This window comes from Teleopsis dalmanni, unplaced genomic scaffold (assembly GCF_002237135.1).
Source record: "Teleopsis dalmanni isolate 2A unplaced genomic scaffold, ASM223713v2 unscaffolded_contig_0123, whole genome shotgun sequence".
Lineage (NCBI taxonomy): Eukaryota > Metazoa > Arthropoda > Insecta > Diptera > Diopsidae > Teleopsis > Teleopsis dalmanni.
This window is the reverse complement of record NW_024031505.1, coordinates 1-18,998: the sequence shown is the minus strand read 5'-3', so window position 1 is coordinate 18,998 and position 18,998 is coordinate 1. Positions and strand designations below refer to the sequence as shown.

At 35.7% G+C, this 18,998-nt stretch overlaps 2 protein-coding genes across 2 annotated transcripts; both read right to left on the bottom strand.

The window, feature by feature from the left end:
- Positions 1-7,168: 7,168 nt before the first annotated feature.
- Positions 7,169-7,858, bottom strand: LOC119663080 (putative mediator of RNA polymerase II transcription subunit 26). The gene has a single exon (XM_038072746.1). It carries the CDS (start codon positions 7,856-7,858, stop codon positions 7,169-7,171), a length of 690 nt encoding a protein of 229 aa, XP_037928674.1.
- A 4,342-nt stretch (positions 7,859-12,200) lies between these two features.
- On the bottom strand, positions 12,201-12,890 carry LOC119663079 (putative mediator of RNA polymerase II transcription subunit 26). Its single transcript, XM_038072744.1, has one exon. The coding sequence runs from the start codon at positions 12,888-12,890 to the stop codon at positions 12,201-12,203; it is 690 nt and encodes a 229-aa protein (XP_037928672.1).
- Between the last annotated feature and the right edge of the window lie 6,108 nt (positions 12,891-18,998).

Sequence of the window (18,998 nt, the reverse complement as noted above, 5' to 3'; positions counted from 1 at the left end):
CAGATCTTGCTGATATTGTACTTCATGTGCTTGGGCATGAATCCTTTCTTTTGATTGAGAATATTGAGGATGTTGCTCTGGATAAATCTGACCTTGTGTGCTTTGCATTGATGTGCTTGATTTGGAATGTGACTCGATATTTAGACTGCGGGGATCATATAATGGGTTTCTGTAACGGGATCACTTGTGAATACTCGACTGCTGTGAGCCTGATGAGCGCTTCTTCTTGACCATCGCTTCGATATGTTTTAACCTGCTCTGTGCCAAGTGCTTCGAATTCATCGGTTAGTAAAATTAGTTCTTCTAAAGTCTCGAAATCTTGACGTTTGATATACTTTTGGTAGTTAGTGACCATGTTGTGATATATTCGTTCTAGTTGCGAACTTTGATCCATGCCAGCATGTCGCATCAGATCTTTAATGATAATTAAATAACCCTTAAAGCTTTCTGGTGGCCTTTGACGTCGAGATCCTATTTCATCTGCTAATTTTTCATAATATCTAGGTGGCAAAAAGAAATTTAGGAAATCGGCCTTAAAACTTGTCCATAGCTGCCAATGCTTATTGTTGTAGCGATACCACATTAGTGCTTTATCTTCGAGCAGTATAGGCATTATCTTGGAAACTAGATTTATGACGATGCCATAGTTGTCTGCAAGTTCTTCAATGTTTTCGATAAAGCCCAACGGGTTCTTACTACCATTAAATTTAACACACCATTTCTCGACTTGTTCAACTGTCTGGAGATAAGAATACTGTCCCATGGTAAAAGAAAATGACGATGTTAACTGGTATCTGTTTCCACTATCCCTGCTCGGGCGCCAATTGTAACGAACCTTTCTGGCCGAGGTGTTGCTCGCCGGATTCCAGGTCCAGTCCTACAATAAATTTATTTGATAAGAGCAGTGGAAAGTTGGCTATGGTAGGACGTACGACGTAGGTAGAGGTTTTATTACTCGAATCTAGGTTCCTCTATTTCTGTTGCTATTAACGAAATGTTGATTTCGTTATCAATAAGTAATAGAAATGTATATTTCTATTCTACGGGACTGCTAGCGAAATGTTACTTTATAAACAAGTAAATAATAGAAATGTATATTTCTATTCTACGGGGCTACTGCGAAATGTTGTCTTATAAACAAGTAAATAACAGAAATGTATATTTCTATTCTACGGGGCTACTGCGAAATGTTGTCTTATAAACAAGTAAATAATAGAAATGTACATTTCTATACTAGCTAAACGTTGTCTTATAAACAAGAAAATAATAGAAATGTATATTTCTATTCTACGGGGCTACTGCGAAATGTTGTCTTATAAACAAGTAAATAATAGAAATGTATATTTCTATACTAGCGAAACGTTGTCTTATAAACAAGTAAATAATATAAATGTATATTTCTATTCTACGGGGCTACTAGTGAAATGTTGATTTCTTTAGCCGCGGAATTGGTATGGGTGATAATATTCATGTGTAAATACCACCTTACCGATTATTCTATTAACGAAAATTTGATTTCGTTATGAACAAATAAGTAACAGAAATGTATATTTCTCTTACTACTAACGAAATGTTAATTTCGTTATTAAAAGTTATTGTAATAGAAATGTGTATTTCTGTTATATAAAAAAAAATGGGAATCGAGATGTAAATTTCGATTCTTGATGTTTCAGCACATATGTTTTGAAGCGACTTCTCTTTAGCTCGATACCTCGCTGAATGTCTTTCTTGTGCTTTTGCTTCGCCTTTTATATCCGCGAGGTGCGAAGCATACTGTAGTTTTGTTCTTGTAACTACAACGGTGTGTTGTTTACAAGTTTTTATTATTGTTCTGATGTTTTTATTTTGTATTAAATTTGGAGGTGGGTTTTAATACCATCTCCAATATCAATTTTGTTAGTGTTTTATTATATTTTGTGTTGTACAATTTAAGAGCTATAAATTTTATGTTACACTTCCCCGATTTTTCCATAGAGTTGACGAACTCTGATTACCTCGTCGAATGATTCCTTGTTCGTTTCCTTGGATTTTTGAAGATTTTAAAGAACTTGTCTTGGACTACATTCATGGCTATGCTACCAGAATTCTGAATTTCAAGACACCATTCTCTAATTTGATTCGGAGCGCTGTTTACTTTGTCATTCTGGTGCATACAATCAAGTTTTCTTGGATGTGGCTGTGATAGCTGTTCTGGTGGGCTGATGCGTTTTTCCAAAACCTTTTCTGTACGAGTTTCTGATAGTTGATGCGATGATTGGCTAGTACTTGGTGTTTCGTCAACCACCTTAACTTGTCTGGTAATGGTTTCCATACTCATATCATATTCTTGTCCTTGTTGCGCTGGAGTATCTTGTTTCTGCGAACGTAGTATTAGCGAAGTCTCTGCTAGTGTTTGTCCTTGAGGTACGGGAAGTGATGAGGTTGCCACTAATTTAGTCGAGAGTATAATCGGTTGTTCTACGCGCAACTGTGGATCTCGTTGTGGTTCTATGTCTTGTACTTGCAATTGTAATTTTACTTGATCTTGCGTATTGTAAATCCGATTAACAACTTGCAGACTTTCTTTGCATTGCAGATCTTGCTGATATTGTACTTCATGTGCTTGGGCATGAATCCTTTCTTTTGATTGAGAATATTGAGGATGTTGCTCTGGATAAATCTGACCTTGTGTGCTTTGCATTGATGTGCTTGATTTGGAATGTGACTCGATATTTAGACTGCGGGGATCATATAATGGGTTTCTGTAAGGGAACACTTGTGAATACTCGACTACTGTGAGCCTGATGAGCGCTTCTTCTTGACCATCGCTTCGACATGTTTTAACCTGCTCTGTGCCAAGTGCTTCGAATTCATCGGTTAGTAAAATTAGTTCTTCTAAAGTCTCGAAATCTTTACGTTTGATATACTTTTGGCAGTTAGTGAATATGTTGTGATATATTCGTTCTAGTTGCGAACTTTGATCCATGCCAGCATGTCGCATCAGATCTTTAATGATAATTAAATAACCCTTAAAGCTTTTTGGTGGCCTTTGACGTCGAGATCCTATTTCATCTGCTAATTTTTCATAATATCTAGGTGGCAAAAAGAAATTTAGGAAATCGGCCTTAAAACTTGTCCATAGCTGCCAATGCTTATTGTTGTAGCGATACCACATTAGTGCTTTATCTTCGAGCAGTATAGGCATTATCTTGGAAATTAGATTTATGACGATGCCATAGATGTCTGCAAGTTCTTCAATGTTTTCGTTAAAGCCCAACGGGTTCTTACTACCATTAAATTTAACACACCATTTCTCGACTTGTTCAACTGTCTGGAGATAAGAATACTGTCCCATGGTAAAAGAAAATGACGATGTTAACTGGTATCTGTTTCCACTGTCCCTGCTCGGGCGCCAATTGTAACGAACCTTTCTGGCTGAGGTGTTGCTCGCCGGATTTCAGGCCCAGTCCTACAATAAATTTATTTGATAAGAGCAGTGGAAAGTTGGCTATGGTAGGACGTACGACGTAGGTAGAGGTTTTATTACTCGAATCTAGGTTCCTCTATTTCTGTTGCTATTAACGAAATGTTGATTTCGTTATCAATAAGTAATAGAAATGTATATTTCTATTCTACGGGACTGCTAGCGAAATGTTACTTTATAAACAAGTAAATAATAGAAATGTAAACAAGTAAATAATAGAAATGTATATTTCTATTCTACGGGGCTACTGCGAAATGTTGTCTTATAAACAAATAAATAATAGAAATGTGTATTTCTAAACTAGCTAAACGTTGTCTTATAAACAAGTAAATAATAGAAATGTATATTTCTATTCTACGGGGCTACTGCGAAATGTTGTCTTATAAACAAGTAAATAATAGAAATGTATATTTCTATACTAGCGAAACGTTGTCTTATAAACAAGTAAATAATATAAATGTATATTTCTATTCTACGGGGCTACTAGTGAAATGTTGATTTCTTTAGCCGCGGATTTGGTATGGGTGATAATATTCATGTGTAAATACCACCTTACCGATTATTCTATTAACGAAAATTTGATTTCGTTATGAACAAATAAGTAACAGAAATGTATATTTCTCTTACTACTAACGAAATGTTAATTTCGTTATTAAAAGTTATTGTAATAGAAATGTGTATTTCTATTATATAAAAAAAAATGGGAATCGAGATGTAAATTTCGATTCTTGATGTTTCAGCACATATGTTTTGAAGCGACTTCTCTTTAGCTCGATACCTCGCTGAATGTCTTTCCTGTGCTTTTGCTTCGCCTTTTATATCCGCGAGGTGCGAAGCATACTGTAGTTTTGTTCTTGTAACTACAACGGTGTGTTGTTTACAAGTTTTTATTATTGTCTGATGTTTTTATTTTGTATTAAATTTGGAGGTGGGTTTTAATACCATCTCCAATATCAATTTTGTTAGTGTTTTATTATATTTTGTGTTGTAAAATTTAAGAGCTATAAATTTTATGTTACACTTCTCCGATTTTTCCATAGAGTAGACGAACTCTGATTACCTCGTCGAATGATTCCTTGTTCGTTTCCTTGGATTTTTGAAGATTTTAAAGAACTTGTCTTGGACTACATTCATGGCTATGCTACCAGAATTCTGAATTCCAAGACACCATTCTCTAATTTGATTCGGAGCGCTGTTTACTTTGTCATTCTGGTGCATACAATCAAGTTTTCTTGGATGTGGCTGTGATAGCTGTTCTGGTGGGCTGATGCGTTTTTCCAAAACCTTTTCTGTACGAGTTTCTGATAGTTGATGCGATGATTGGCTAGTACTTGGTGTTTCGTCAACCACCTTAACTTGTCTGGTAATGATTTCCATACTCATATCATATTCTTGTACTTGTTGCGCTGGAGTATCTTGTTTCTGCGAACGTAGTATTAGCGAAGTCTCTGCTAGTGTTTGTCCTTGAGGTACGGGAAGTGATGAGGTTGCCACTAATTTAGTCGAGAGTATAATCGGTTGTTCTACGCGCAACTGTGGATCTCGTTGTGGTTCTATGTCTTGTACTTGCAATTGTAATTTTACTTGATCTTGCGTATTGTAAATCCGATTAACAACTTGCAGACTTTCTTTGCGTTGCAGATCTTGCTGATATTGTACTTCATGTGCTTGGGCATGAATCCTTTCTTTTGATTGAGAATATTGAGGATGTTGCTCTGGATAAATCTGACCTTGTGTGCTTTGCATTGATGTGCTTGATTTGGAATGTGACTCGATATTTAGACTGCGGGGATCATTTAATGGGTTTCTGTAACGGGATCACTTGTGAATACTCGACTACTGTGAGCCTGATGAGCGCTTCTTCTTGACCATCGCTTCTACATGTTTTAACCTGTTCTGTGCCAAGTGCTTCGAATACATCGGTTAGTAAAATTAGTTCTTCTAAAGTCTCGAAATCTTGACGTTTGATATACTTTTGGCAGTTAGTGACCATGTTGTGATATATTCGTTCTAGTTGCGAATTTTGATCCATGCCAGCATGTCGCATCAGATCTTTAATGATAATTAAATAACCCTTAAAGCTTTTTGGTGGCCTTTGACGTCGAGATCCTATTTCATCTGCTAATTTTTCATAATATCTAGGTGGCAAAAAGAAATTTAGGAAATCGGCCTTAAAACTTGTCCATAGCTGCCAATGCTTATTGTTGTAGCGATACCACATTAGTGCTTTATCTTCGAGCAGTATAGGCATTATCTTGGAAACTAGATTTATGACGATGCCATAGACGTCTGCAAGTTCTTCAATGTTTTCGTTAAAGCCCAACGGGTTCTTACTACCATTAAATTTAACACACCATTTCTCGACTTGTTCAACTGTCTGGAGATAAGAATACTGTCCCATGGTAAAAGAAAATGACGATGTTAACTGGTATCTGTTTTCACTGTCCCTGCTCGGGCGCCAATTGTAACGAACCTTTCTGGCCGAGGTGTTGCTCGCCGGATTCCAGGTCCAGTCCTACAATAAAGTTATTTGATAAGAGCAGTGAAAAGTTGGCTATGGTAGGACGTACGACGTAGGTAGAGGTTTTATTACTCGAATCTAGGTTCCTCTATTTCTGTTGCTATTAACGAAATGTTGATTTCGTTATCAATAAGTAATAGAAATGTATATTTCTATTCTACGGGACTGCTAGCGAAATGTTACTTTATAAACAAGTAAATAATAGAAATGTAAACAAGTAAATAATAGAAATGTATATTTCTATTCTACGGGGCTACTGCGAAATCTTGTCTTATAAACAAATAAATAATAGAAATGTATATTTCTATACTAGCGAAACGTTGTCTTATAAACAAGTAAATAACAGAAATGTATATTTCTATTCTACGGGGCTACTGCGAAATCTTGTCTTATAAACAAATAAATAATAGAAATGTATATTTCTATACTAGCGAAACGTTGTCTTATAAACAAGTAAATAATAGAAATGTATATTTCTATTCTACGGGGCTACTGCGAAATCTTGTCTTATAAACAAGTAAATAATAGAAATGTATATTTCTATACTAGCGAAACGTTGTCTTATAAACAAGTAAATAACAGAAATGTATATTTCTATTCTACGGGGCTACTAGTGAAATGTTGATTTCTTTAGCCGCGGATTTGGTATGGGTGATAATATTCATGTGTAAATACCACCTTACCGATTATTCTATTAACGAAAATTTGATTTCGTTATGAACAAATAAGTAACAGAAATGTATATTTCTCTTACTACTAACGAAATGTTAATTTCGTTATTAAAAGTTATTGTAATAGAAATGTGTATTTCTATTATATAAAAAAAAATGGGAATCGAGATGTAAATTTCGATTCTTGATGTTTCAGCACATATGTTTTGAAGCGACTTTTCTTTAGCTCGATACCTCGCTGAATGTCTTTCTTGTGCTTTTGCTTCGCCTTTTATATCCGCGAGGTGCGAAGCATACTGTAGTTTTGTTCTTGTAACTACAACGGTGTGTTGTTTACAAGTTTTTATTATTGTTCTGATGTTTTTATTTTGTATTAAATTTGGAGGTGGGTTTTAATACCATCTCCAATATCAATTTTGTTAGTGTTTTATTATATTTTGTGTTGTACAATTTAAGAGCTATAAATTTTATGTTACACTTCTCCGATTTTTCCATAGAGTTGACGAACTCTGATTACCTCGTCGAATGATTCCTTGTTCGTTTCCTTGGATTTTTGAAGATTTTAAAGAACTTGTCTTGGACTACATTCATGGCTATACTACCAGAATTCTGAATTCCAAGACACCATTTTCTAATTTGATTCGGAGCGCTGTTTACTTTGTCATTCTGGTGCATACAATCAAGTTTTCTTGGATGTGGCTGTGATAGCTGTTCTGGTGGGCTGATGCGTTTTTCCAAAACCTTTTCTGTACGAGTTTCTGATAGTTGATGCGATGATTGGCTAGTACTTGGTGTTTCGTCAATCACCTTAACTTGTCTGGTAATGGTTTCCATACTCATATCATATTCTTGTCCTTGTTGCGCTGGAGTATCTTGTTTCTGCGAACGTAGTATTAGCGAAGTCTCTGCTAGTGTTTGTCCTTGAGGTACGGGAAGTGATGAGGTTGCCACTAATTTAGTCGAGAGTATAATCGGTTGTTCTACGCGCAACTGTGGATCTCGTTGTGGTTCTATGTCTTGTACTTGCAATTGTAATTTTACTTGATCTTGCGTATTGTAAATCCGATTAACAACTTGCAGACTTTCTTTGCGTTGCAGATCTTGCTGATATTGTACTTCATGTGCTTGGGCATGAATCCTTTCTTTTGATTGAGAATATTGAGGATGTTGCTCTGGATAAATCTGACCTTGTGTGCTTTGCATTGATGTGCTTGATTTGGAATGTGACTCGATATTTAGACTGCGGGGATCATTTAATGGGTTTCTGTAACGGGATCACTTGTGAATACTCGACTACTGTGAGCCTGATGAGCGCTTCTTCTTGACCATCGCTTCGACATGTTTTAACCTGCTCTGTGCCAAGTGCTTCGAATACATCGGTTAGTAAAATTAGTTCTTCTAAAGTCTCGAAATCTTGACGTTTGATATACTTTTGGCAGTTAGTGACCATGTTGTGATATATTCGTTCTAGTTGCGAATTTTGATCCATGCCAGCATGTCGCATCAGATCTTTAATGATAATTAAATAACCCTTAAAGCTTTTTGGTGGCCTTTGACGTCGAGATCCTATTTCATCTGCTAATTTTTCATAATATCTAGGTGGCAAAAAGAAATTTAGGAAATCGGCCTTAAAACTTGTCCATAGCTGCCAATGCTTATTGTTGTAGCGATACCACATTAGTGCTTTATCTTCGAGCAGTATAGGCATTATCTTGGAAACTAGATTTATGACGATGCCATAGACGTCTGCAAGTTCTTCAATGTTTTCGTTAAAGCCCAACGGGTTCTTACTACCATTAAATTTAACACACCATTTCTCGACTTGTTCAACTGTCTGGAGATAAGAATACTGTCCCATGGTAAAAGAAAATGACGATGTTAACTGGTATCTGTTTCCACTGTCCCTGCTCGGGCGCCAATTGTAACGAACCTTTCTGGGCGAGGTGTTGCTCGCCGGATTCCAGGTCCAGTCCTACAATAAATTTATTTGATAAGAGCAGTGAAAAGTTGGCTATGGTAGGACGTACGACGTAGGTAGAGGTTTTATTACTCGAATCTAGGTTCCTCTATTTCTGTTGCTATTAACGAAATGTTGATTTCGTTATCAATAAGTAATAAAAATGTATATTTCTATTCTACGGGACTGCTAGCGAAATGTTACTTTATAAACAAGTAAATAATAGAAATGTAAACAAGTAAATAATAGAAATGTATATTTCTATTCTACGGGGCTACTGCGAAATGTTGTCTTATAAACAAGTAAATAATAGAAATGTATATTTCTATACTAGCTAAACGTTGTCTTATAAACAAGTAAATAATAGAAATGTATATTTCTATTCTACGGGGCTACTGCGAAATGTTGTCTTATAAACAAGTAAATAATAGAAATGTATATTTCTATACTAGCGAAACGTTGTCTTATAAACAAGTAAATAATATAAATGTATATTTCTATTCTACGGGGCTACTAGTGAAATGTTGATTTCTTTAGCCGCGGAATTGGTATGGGTGATAATATTCATGTGTAAATACCACCTTACCGATTATTCTATTAACGAAAATTTGATTTCGTTATGAACAAATAAGTAACAGAAATGTATATTTCTCTTACTAGTAACGAAATGTTAATTTCGTTATTAAAAGTTATTGTAATAGAAATGTGTATTTCTGTTATATTAAAAAAAATGGGAATCGAGATGTAAATTTCGATTCTTGATGTTTCAGCACATATGTTTTGAAGCGACTTCTCTTTAGCTCGATACCTCGCTGAATGTCTTTCTTGTGCTTTTGCTTCGCCTTTTATATCCGCGAGGTGCGAAGCATACTGTAGTTTTGTTCTTGTAACTACAACGGTGTGTTGTTTACAAGTTTTTATTATTGTTCTGATGTTTTTATTTTGTATTAAATTTGGAGGTGGGTTTTAATACCATCTCCAATATCAATTTTGTTAGTGTTTTATTATATTTTGTGTTGTACAATTTAAGAGCTATAAATTTTATGTTACACTTCTCCGATTTTTCCATAGAGTTGACGAACTCTGATTACCTCGTCGAATGATTCCTTGTTCGTTTCCTTGGATTTTTGAAGATTTTAAAGAACTTGTCTTGGACTACATTCATGGCTATGCTACCAGAATTCTGAATTTCAAGACACCATTCTCTAATTTGATTCGGAGCGCTGTTTACTTTGTCATTCTGGTGCATACAATCAAGTTTTCTTGGATGTGGCTGTGATAGCTGTTCTGGTGGGCTGATGCGTTTTTCCAAAACCTTTTCTGTACGAGTTTCTGATAGTTGATGCGATGATTGGCTAGTACTTGGTGTTTCGTCAACCACCTTAACTTGTCTGGTAATGGTTTCCATACTCATATCATATTCTTGTCCTTGTTGCGCTGGAGTATCTTGTTTCTGCGAACGTAGTATTAGCGAAGTCTCTGCTAGTGTTTGTCCTTGAGGTACGGGAAGTGATGAGGTTGCCACTAATTTAGTCGAGAGTATAATCGGTTGTTCTACGCGCAACTGTGGATCTCGTTGTGGTTCTATGTCTTGTACTTGCAATTGTAATTTTACTTGATCTTGCGTATTGTAAATCCGATTAACAACTTGCAGACTTTCTTTGCATTGCAGATCTTGCTGATATTGTACTTCATGTGCTTGGGCATGAATCCTTTCTTTTGATTGAGAATATTGAGGATGTTGCTCTGGATAAATCTGACCTTGTGTGCTTTGCATTGATGTGCTTGATTTGGAATGTGACTCGATATTTAGACTGCGGGGATCATTTAATGGGTTTCTGTAACGGGATCACTTGTGAATACTCGACTACTGTGAGCCTGATGAGCGCTTCTTCTTGACCATCGCTTCGATATGTTTTAACCTGCTCTGTGCCAAGTGCTTCGAATTCATCGGTTAGTAAAATTAGTTCTTCTAAAGTCTCGAAATCTTGACGTTTGATATACTTTTGGTAGTTAGTGACCATGTTGTGATATATTCGTTCTAGTTGCGAATTTTGATCCATGCCAGCATGTCGCATCAGATCTTTAATGATAATTAAATAACCCTTAAAGCTTTTTGGTGGCCTTTGACGTCGAGATCCTATTTCATCTGCTAATTTTTCATAATATCTAGGTGGCAAAAAGAAATTTAGGAAATCGGCCTTAAAACTTGTCCATAGCTGCCAATGCTTATTGTTGTAGCGATACCACATTAGTGCTTTATCTTCGAGCAGTATAGGCATTATCTTGGAAATTAGATTTATGACGATGCCATAGTTGTCTGCAAGTTCTTCAATGTTTTCGTTAAAGCCCAACGGGTTCTTACTACCATTAAATTTAACACACCATTTCTCGACTTGTTCAACTGTCTGGAGATAAGAATACTGTCCCATGGTAAAAGAAAATGACGATGTTAACTGGTATCTGTTTCCACTGTCCCTGCTCGGGCGCCAATTGTAACGAACCTTTCTGGCTGAGGTGTTGCTCGCCGGATTTCAGGTCCAGTCCTACAATAAATTTATTTGATAAGAGCAGTGGAAAGTTGGCTATGGTAGGACGTACGACGTAGGTAGAGGTTTTATTACTCGAATCTAGGTTCCTCTATTTCTGTTGCTATTAACGAAATGTTGATTTCGTTATCAATAAGTAATAGAAATGTATATTTCTATTCTACGGGACTGCTAGCGAAATGTTACTTTATAAACAAGTAAATAATAGAAATGTATATTTCTATTCTACGGGGCTACTGCGAAATGTTGTCTTATAAACAAATAAATAATAGAAATGTGTATTTCTATACTAGCTAAACGTTGTCTTATAAACAAGTAAATAATAGAAATGTATATTTCTATTCTACGGGGCTACTGCGAAATGTTGTCTTATAAACAAGTAAATAATAGAAATGTATATTTCTATACTAGCTAAACGTTGTCTTATAAACAAGTAAATAATATAAATGTATATTTCTATTCTACGGGGCTACTAGTGAAATGTTGATTTCTTTAGCCGCGGATTTGGTATGGGTGATAATATTCATGTGTAAATACCACCTTACCGATTATTCTATTAACGAAAATTTGATTTCGTTATGAACAAATAAGTAACAGAAATGTATATTTCTCTTACTACTAACGAAATGTTAATTTCGTTATTAAAATTTATTGTAATAGAAATGTGTATTTCTATTATATAAAAAAAAATGGGAATCTAGATGTAAATTTCGATTCTTGATGTTTCAGCACATATGTTTTGAAGCGACTTTTCTTTAGCTCGATACCTTAATGTCTTTCTTGTGCTTTTGCTTCGCCTTTTATATCCGCGAGGTGCGAAGCATACTGTAGTTTTGTTCTTGTAACTACAAGGGTGTGTTGTTTACTAGTTTTTATTATTGTTGTGTTTTTATTTTGTATTAAATTTGGAGGTGGGTTTTAATATCATCTCCAATATCAATTTTGTTAGTGTTTTATTATATTTTGTGTTGTAAAATTTAAGAGCTATAAATTTTATGTTACACTTCTCCGATTTTTCCATAGAGTTGATGAACTCTGATTACCTCGTCGAATGATTCCTTGTTCGTTTCCTTGGATTTTTGAAGATTTTAAAGAACTTGTCTTGGACTACATTCATGGCTATGCTACCAGAATTCTGAATTCCAAGACACCATTCTCTAATTTGATTCGGAGCGCTGTTTACTTTGTCATTCTGGTGCATACAATCAAGTTTTCTTGGATGTGGCTGTGATAGCTGTTCTGGTGGGCTGATGCGTTTTTCCAAAACCTTTTCTGTACGAGTTTCTGATAGTTGATGCGATGATTGGCTAGTACTTGGTGTTTCGTCAACCACCTTAACTTGTCTGGTAATGGTTTCCATACTCATATCATATTCTTGTCCTTGTTGCGCTGGAGTATCTTGTTTCTGCGAACGTAGTATTAGCGAAGTCTCTGCTAGTGTTTGTCCTTGAGGTACGGGAAGTGATGAGGTTGCCACTAATTTAGTCGAGAGTATAATCGGTTGTTCTACGCGCAACTGTGGATCTCGTTGTGGTTCTATGTCTTGTACTTGCAATTGTAATTTTACTTGATCTTGCGTATTGTAAATCCGATTAACAACTTGCAGACTTTCTTTGCGTTGCAGATCTTGCTGATATTGTACTTCATGTGCTTGGGCATGAATCCTTTCTTTTGATTGAGAATATTGAGGATGTTGCTCTGGATAAATCTGACCTTGTGTGCTTTGCATTGATGTGCTTGATTTGGAATGTGACTCGATATTTAGACTGCGGGGATCATTTAATGGGTTTCTGTAACGGGATCACTTGTGAATACTCGACTACTGTGAGCCTGATGAGCGCTTCTTCTTGACCATCGCTTCTACATGTTTTAACCTGTTCTGTGCCAAGTGCTTCGAATACATCGGTTAGTAAAATTAGTTCTTCTAAAGTCTCGAAATCTTGACGTTTGATATACTTTTGGCAGTTAGTGACCATGTTGTGATATATTCGTTCTAGTTGCGAATTTTGATCCATGCCAGCATGTCGCATCAGATCTTTAATGATAATTAAATAACCCTTAAAGCTTTCTGGTGGCCTTTGACGTCGAGATCCTATTTCATCTGCTAATTTTTCATAATATCTAGGTGGCAAAAAGAAATTTAGGAAATCGGCCTTAAAACTTGTCCATAGCTGCCAATGCTTATTGTTGTAGCGATACCACATTAGTGCTTTATCTTCGAGCAGTATAGGCATTATCTTGGAAACTAGATTTATGACGATGCCATAGACGTCTGCAAGTTCTTCAATGTTTTCGTTAAAGCCCAACGGGTTCTTACTACCATTAAATTTAACACACCATTTCTCGACTTGTTCAACTGTCTGGAGATAAGAATACTGTCCCATGGTAAAAGAAAATGACGATGTTAACTGGTATCTGTTTCCACTGTCCCTGCTCGGGCGCCAATTGTAACGAACCTTTCTGGCCGAGGTGTTGCTCGCCGGATTCCAGGTCCAGTCCTACAATAAATTTATTTGATAAGAGCAGTGAAAAGTTGGCTATGGTAGGACGTACGACGTAGGTAGAGGTTTTATTACTCGAATCTAGGTTCCTCTATTTCTGTTGCTATTAACGAAATGTTGATTTCGTTATCAATAAGTAATAGAAATGTATATTTCTATTCTACGGGACTGCTAGCGAAATGTTACTTTATAAACAAGTAAATAATAGAAATGTATATTTCTATTCTACGGGGCTACTGCGAAATCTTGTCTTATAAACAATAAATAATAGAAATGTATATTTCTATACTAGCGAAACGTTGTCTTATAAACAAGTAAATAACATGAAATGTATATTTCTATTCTACGGGGCTACTGCGAAATGTTGTCTTATAAACAATAAATAGAAATGTATATTTCTATACTAGCGAAACGTTGTCTTATAAACAAGTAAATAATAGAAATGTATATTTCTATTCTACGGGGCTACTGCGAAATGTTGTCTTATAAACAAGTAAATAATAGAAATGTATATTTCTATACTAGCGAAACGTTGTCTTATAAACAAGTAAATAATAGAAATGTATATTTCTATTCTACGGGGCTACTAGTGAAATGTTGATTTCTTTAGCCGCGGATTTGGTATGGGTGATAATATTCATGTGTAAATACCACCTTACCGATTATTCTATTAACGAAAATTTGATTTCGTTATGAACAAATAAGTAACAGAAATGTATATTTCTCTTACTACTAACGAAATGTTAATTTCGTTATTAAAAGTTATTGTAATAGAAATGTGTATTTCTGTTATATAAAAAAAAATGGGAATCGAGATGTAAATTTCGATTCTTGATGTTTCAGCACATATGTTTTGAAGCGACTTTTCTTTAGCTCGATACCTCGCTGAATGTCTTTCTTGTGCTTTTGCTTCGCCTTTTATATCCGCGAGGTGCGAAGCATACTGTAGTTTTGTTCTTGTAACTACAACGGTGTGTTGTTTACAAGTTTTTATTATTGTTCTGATTTTATTTTGTATTAAATTTGGAGGTGGGTTTTAATACCATCTCCAATATCAATTTTGTTAGTGTTTTATTATATTTTGTGTTGTACAATTTAAGAGCTATAAATTTTATGTTACACTTCTCCGATTTTTCCATAGAGTTGACGAACTCTGATTACCTCGTCGAATGATTCCTTGTTCGTTTCCTTGGATTTTTGAAGATTTTAAAGAACTTGTCTTGGACTACATTCATGGCTATGCTACCAGAATTCTGAATTTCAAGACACCATTTTCTAATTTGATTCGGAGCGCTGTTTACTTTGTCATTCTGGTGCATACAATCAAGTTTTCTTGGATGTGGCTGTGATAGCTGTTCTGGTGGGCTGATGCGTTTTTCCAAAACCTTTTCTGTACGAGTTTCTGATAGTTGATGCGATGATTGGCTAGTACTTGGTGTTTCGTCAATCACCTTAACTTGTCTGGTAATGGTTTCCATACTCATATCATATTCTTGTCCTTGTTGCGCTGGAGTATCTTGTTTCTGCGAACGTAGTATTAGCGAAGTCTCTGCTAGTGTTTGTCCTTGAGGTACGGGAAGTGATGAGGTTGTCACTAATTTAGTCGAGAGTATAATCGGTTGTTCTACGCGCAACTGTGGATCTCGTTGTGGTTCTATGTCTTGTACTTGCAATTGTAATTTTACTTGATCTTGCGTATTGTAAATCCGATTAACAACTTGCAGACTTTCTTTGCGTTGCAGATCTTGCTGATATTGTACTTCATGTGCTTGGGCATGAATCCTTTCTTTTGATTGAGAATATTGAGGATGTTGCTCTGGATAAATCTGACCTTGTGTGCTTTGCATTGATGTGCTTGATTTGGAATGTGACTCGATATTTAGACTGCGGGGATCATTTAATGGGTTTCTGTAACGGGATCACTTGTGAATACTCGACTACTGTGAGCCTGATGAGCGCTTCTTCTTGACCATCGCTTCGACATGTTTTAACCTGCTCTGTGCCAAGTGCTTCGAATTCATCGGTTAGTAAAATTAGTTCTTCTAAAGTCTCGAAATCTTGACGTTTGATATACTTTTGGCAGTTAGTGACCATGTTGTGATATATTCGTTCTAGTTGCGAATTTTGATCCATGCCAGCATGTCGCATCAGATCTTTAATGATAATTAAATAATCCTTAAAGCTTTTTGGTGGCCTTTGACGTCGGGATCCTATTTCATCTGCTAATTTTTCATAATATCTAGGTGGCAAAAAGAAATTTAGGAAATCGGTCTTAAAACTTGTCCATAGCTGCCAATGCTTATTGTTGTAGCGATACCACATTAGTGCTTTATCTTCGAGCAGTATAGGCATTATCTTGGAAACTAGATTTATGACGATGTCATAGATGTCTGCAAGTTCTTCAATGTTTTCGTTAAAGCCCAACGGGTTCTTACTACCATTAAATTTAACACACCATTTCTCGACTTGTTCAACTGTCTGGAGATAAGAATACTGTCCCATGGTAAAAGAAAATGACGATGTTAACTGGTATCTGTTTCCACTGTCCCTGCTCGGGCGCCAATTGTAACGAACCTTTCTGGGCGAGGTGTTGCTCGCCGGATTCCAGGTCCAGTCCTGTTATTTATTTGTTTATAAGGCAGTGAAATTTTGGTTATTAGATTAATCGGTAAGGTTTTATTACTCGAATCTATGTTCCTCTATTTCTGTTGCTAAAGAAATGTTGATTTCGTTATCCCTGAGAATAGAAATGTATATTTCTATTCTACTTGTTTGTAGGAAATGTTTCTTTAGTAAGAAGTATATATTTGTATTGTTTATTTGTTTATAATAGAAGATTTTTCTGTTCTCCGTGGCTAGTGCTAAATTTGTCTTATTTACTTGTTTATAAAGTAACATTTCGCTAGCAGTCCCGTAGAATAGAAATATACATTTCTATTACTTATTGATAACGAAATCAACATTTCGTTAATAGCAACAGAAATAGAGGAACCTAGATTCGAGTAATAAAACCTCTACCTACGTCGTACGTCCTACCATAGCCAACTTTTCACTGCTCTTATCAAATAAATTTATTGTAGAACTGGGCCTGGAATCCGGCGAGCAACACCTCGGCCAGGAAGGTTCGTTACAATTGGCGCCCGAGCAGGGACAGTGGAAACAGATACCAGTTAACATCGTCATTTTCTTTTACCATGGGACAGTATTCTTATCTCCAGACAGTTGAACAAGTCGAGAAATGGTGTGTTAAATTTAATGGTAGTAAGAACCCGTTGGGCTTTAACGAAAACATTGAAGAACTTGCAGACGTCTATGGCATCGTCATAAATCTAGTTTCCAAGATAATGCCTATACTGCTCGAAGATAAAGCACTAATGTGGTATCGCTACAACAATAAGCATTGGCAGCTATGGACAAGTTTTAAGGCCGATTTCCTAAATTTCTTTTTGCCACCTAGATATTATGAAAAATTAGCAGATGAAATAGGATCTCGACGTCAAAGGCCACCAGAAAGCTTTAAGGGTTATTTAATTATCATTAAAGATCTGATGCGACATGCTGGCATGGATCAAAATTCGCAACTAGAACGAATATATCACAACATGGTCACTAACTGCCAAAAGTATATCAAACGTCAAGATTTCGAGACTTTAGAATAACTAATTTTACTAACCGATGAATTCGAAGCACTTGGCACAGAGCAGGTTAAAACATGTCGAAGCGATGGTCAAGAAGAAGCGCTCATCAGGCTCACAGTAGTCGAGTATTCACAAGTGATCCCGTTACAGAAACCCATTAAATGATCCCCGCAGTCTAAATATCGAGTCACATTCCAAATCAAGCACATCAATGCAAAGCACACAAGGTCAGATTTATCCAGAGCAACATCCTCAATATTCTCAATCAAAAGAAAGGATTCATGCCCAAGCACATGAAGTACAATATCAGCAAGATCTGCAACGCAAAGAAAGTCTGCAAGTTGTTAATCGGATTTACAATACGCAAGATCAAGTAAAATTACAATTGCAAGTACAAGACATAGAACCACAACGAGATCCACAGTTGCGCGTAGAACAACCGATTATACTCTCGACTAAATTAGTGGCAACCTCATCACTTCCCGTACCTCAAGGACAAGCACTAGCAGAGACTTCGCTAATACTACGTTCGCAGAAACAAGATACTCCAGCGCAACAAGGACAAGAATATGATATGAGTATGGAAACCATTACCAGACAAGTTAAGGTGGTTGACGAAACACCAAGTACTAGCCAATCATCGCATTAACTATCAGAAACTCGTACAGAAAAGGTTTTGGAAAAACGCATCAGCCCACCAGAACAGCTATCACAGCCACATCCAAGAAAACTTGATTGTATGCACCAGAATGACAAAGTAAACAGCGCTCCGAATCAAATTAGAGAATGGTGTCTTGGAATTCAGAATTCTGGTAGCATAGCCATGAATGTAGTCCAAGACAAGTTCTTTAAAATCTTCAAAAATCCAAGGAAACGAACAAGGAATCATTCGACGAGGTAATCAGAGTTCATCAACTCTATGGAAAAATCGGAGAAGTGTAACATAAAATTTATAGCTCTTAAATTTTACAACACAAAATATAATAAAGCACTAACAAAATTGATATTGGAGATGATATTAAAACCCACCTCCAAATTTAATACAAAATAAAAACAGAACAATAATAAAAACTAGTAAACAACACACCCTTGTAGTTACAAGAACAAAACTACAGTATGCTTCGCACCTCGCGGATATAAAAGGCGAAGCAAAAGCACAAGAAAGACATTAAGGTATCGAGCTAAAGAAAATTCGCTTCAAAACATATGTGCTGAAACATCAAGAATCGAAATTTACATCTAGATTCCCATTTTTTTTTATATAATAGAAATACACATTTCTATTACAATAAATTTTAATAACGAAATTAACATTTCGTTAGTAGTAAGAGAAATATACATTTCTGTTACTTATTTGTTCATAACGAAATCAAATTTTCGTTAATAGAATAATCGGTAAGGTGGTATTTACACATGAATATTATCACCCATACCAAATCCGCGGCTAAAGAAATCAACATTTCACTAGTAGCCCCGTAGAATAGAAATATACATTTATATTATTTACTTGTTTATAAGACAACGTTTAGCTAGTATAGAAATATACATTTCTATTATTTACTTGTTTATAAGACAACATTTCGCAGTAGCCCCGTAGAATAGAAATATACATTTCTATTATTTACTTGTTTATAAGACAACGTTTCGCTAGTATAGAAATATACATTTCTATTATTTATTTGTTTATAAGACAAGATT

Excerpts from the sequence above, each read along its gene's own strand:
- LOC119663080 (XM_038072746.1), bottom strand. The coding sequence starts at position 7,858 with ATGCAAAGCACACAAGGTCAGATTTATCCAGAGCAACATCCTCAATAT.
- LOC119663079 (XM_038072744.1), bottom strand. The coding sequence starts at position 12,890 with ATGCAAAGCACACAAGGTCAGATTTATCCAGAGCAACATCCTCAATAT.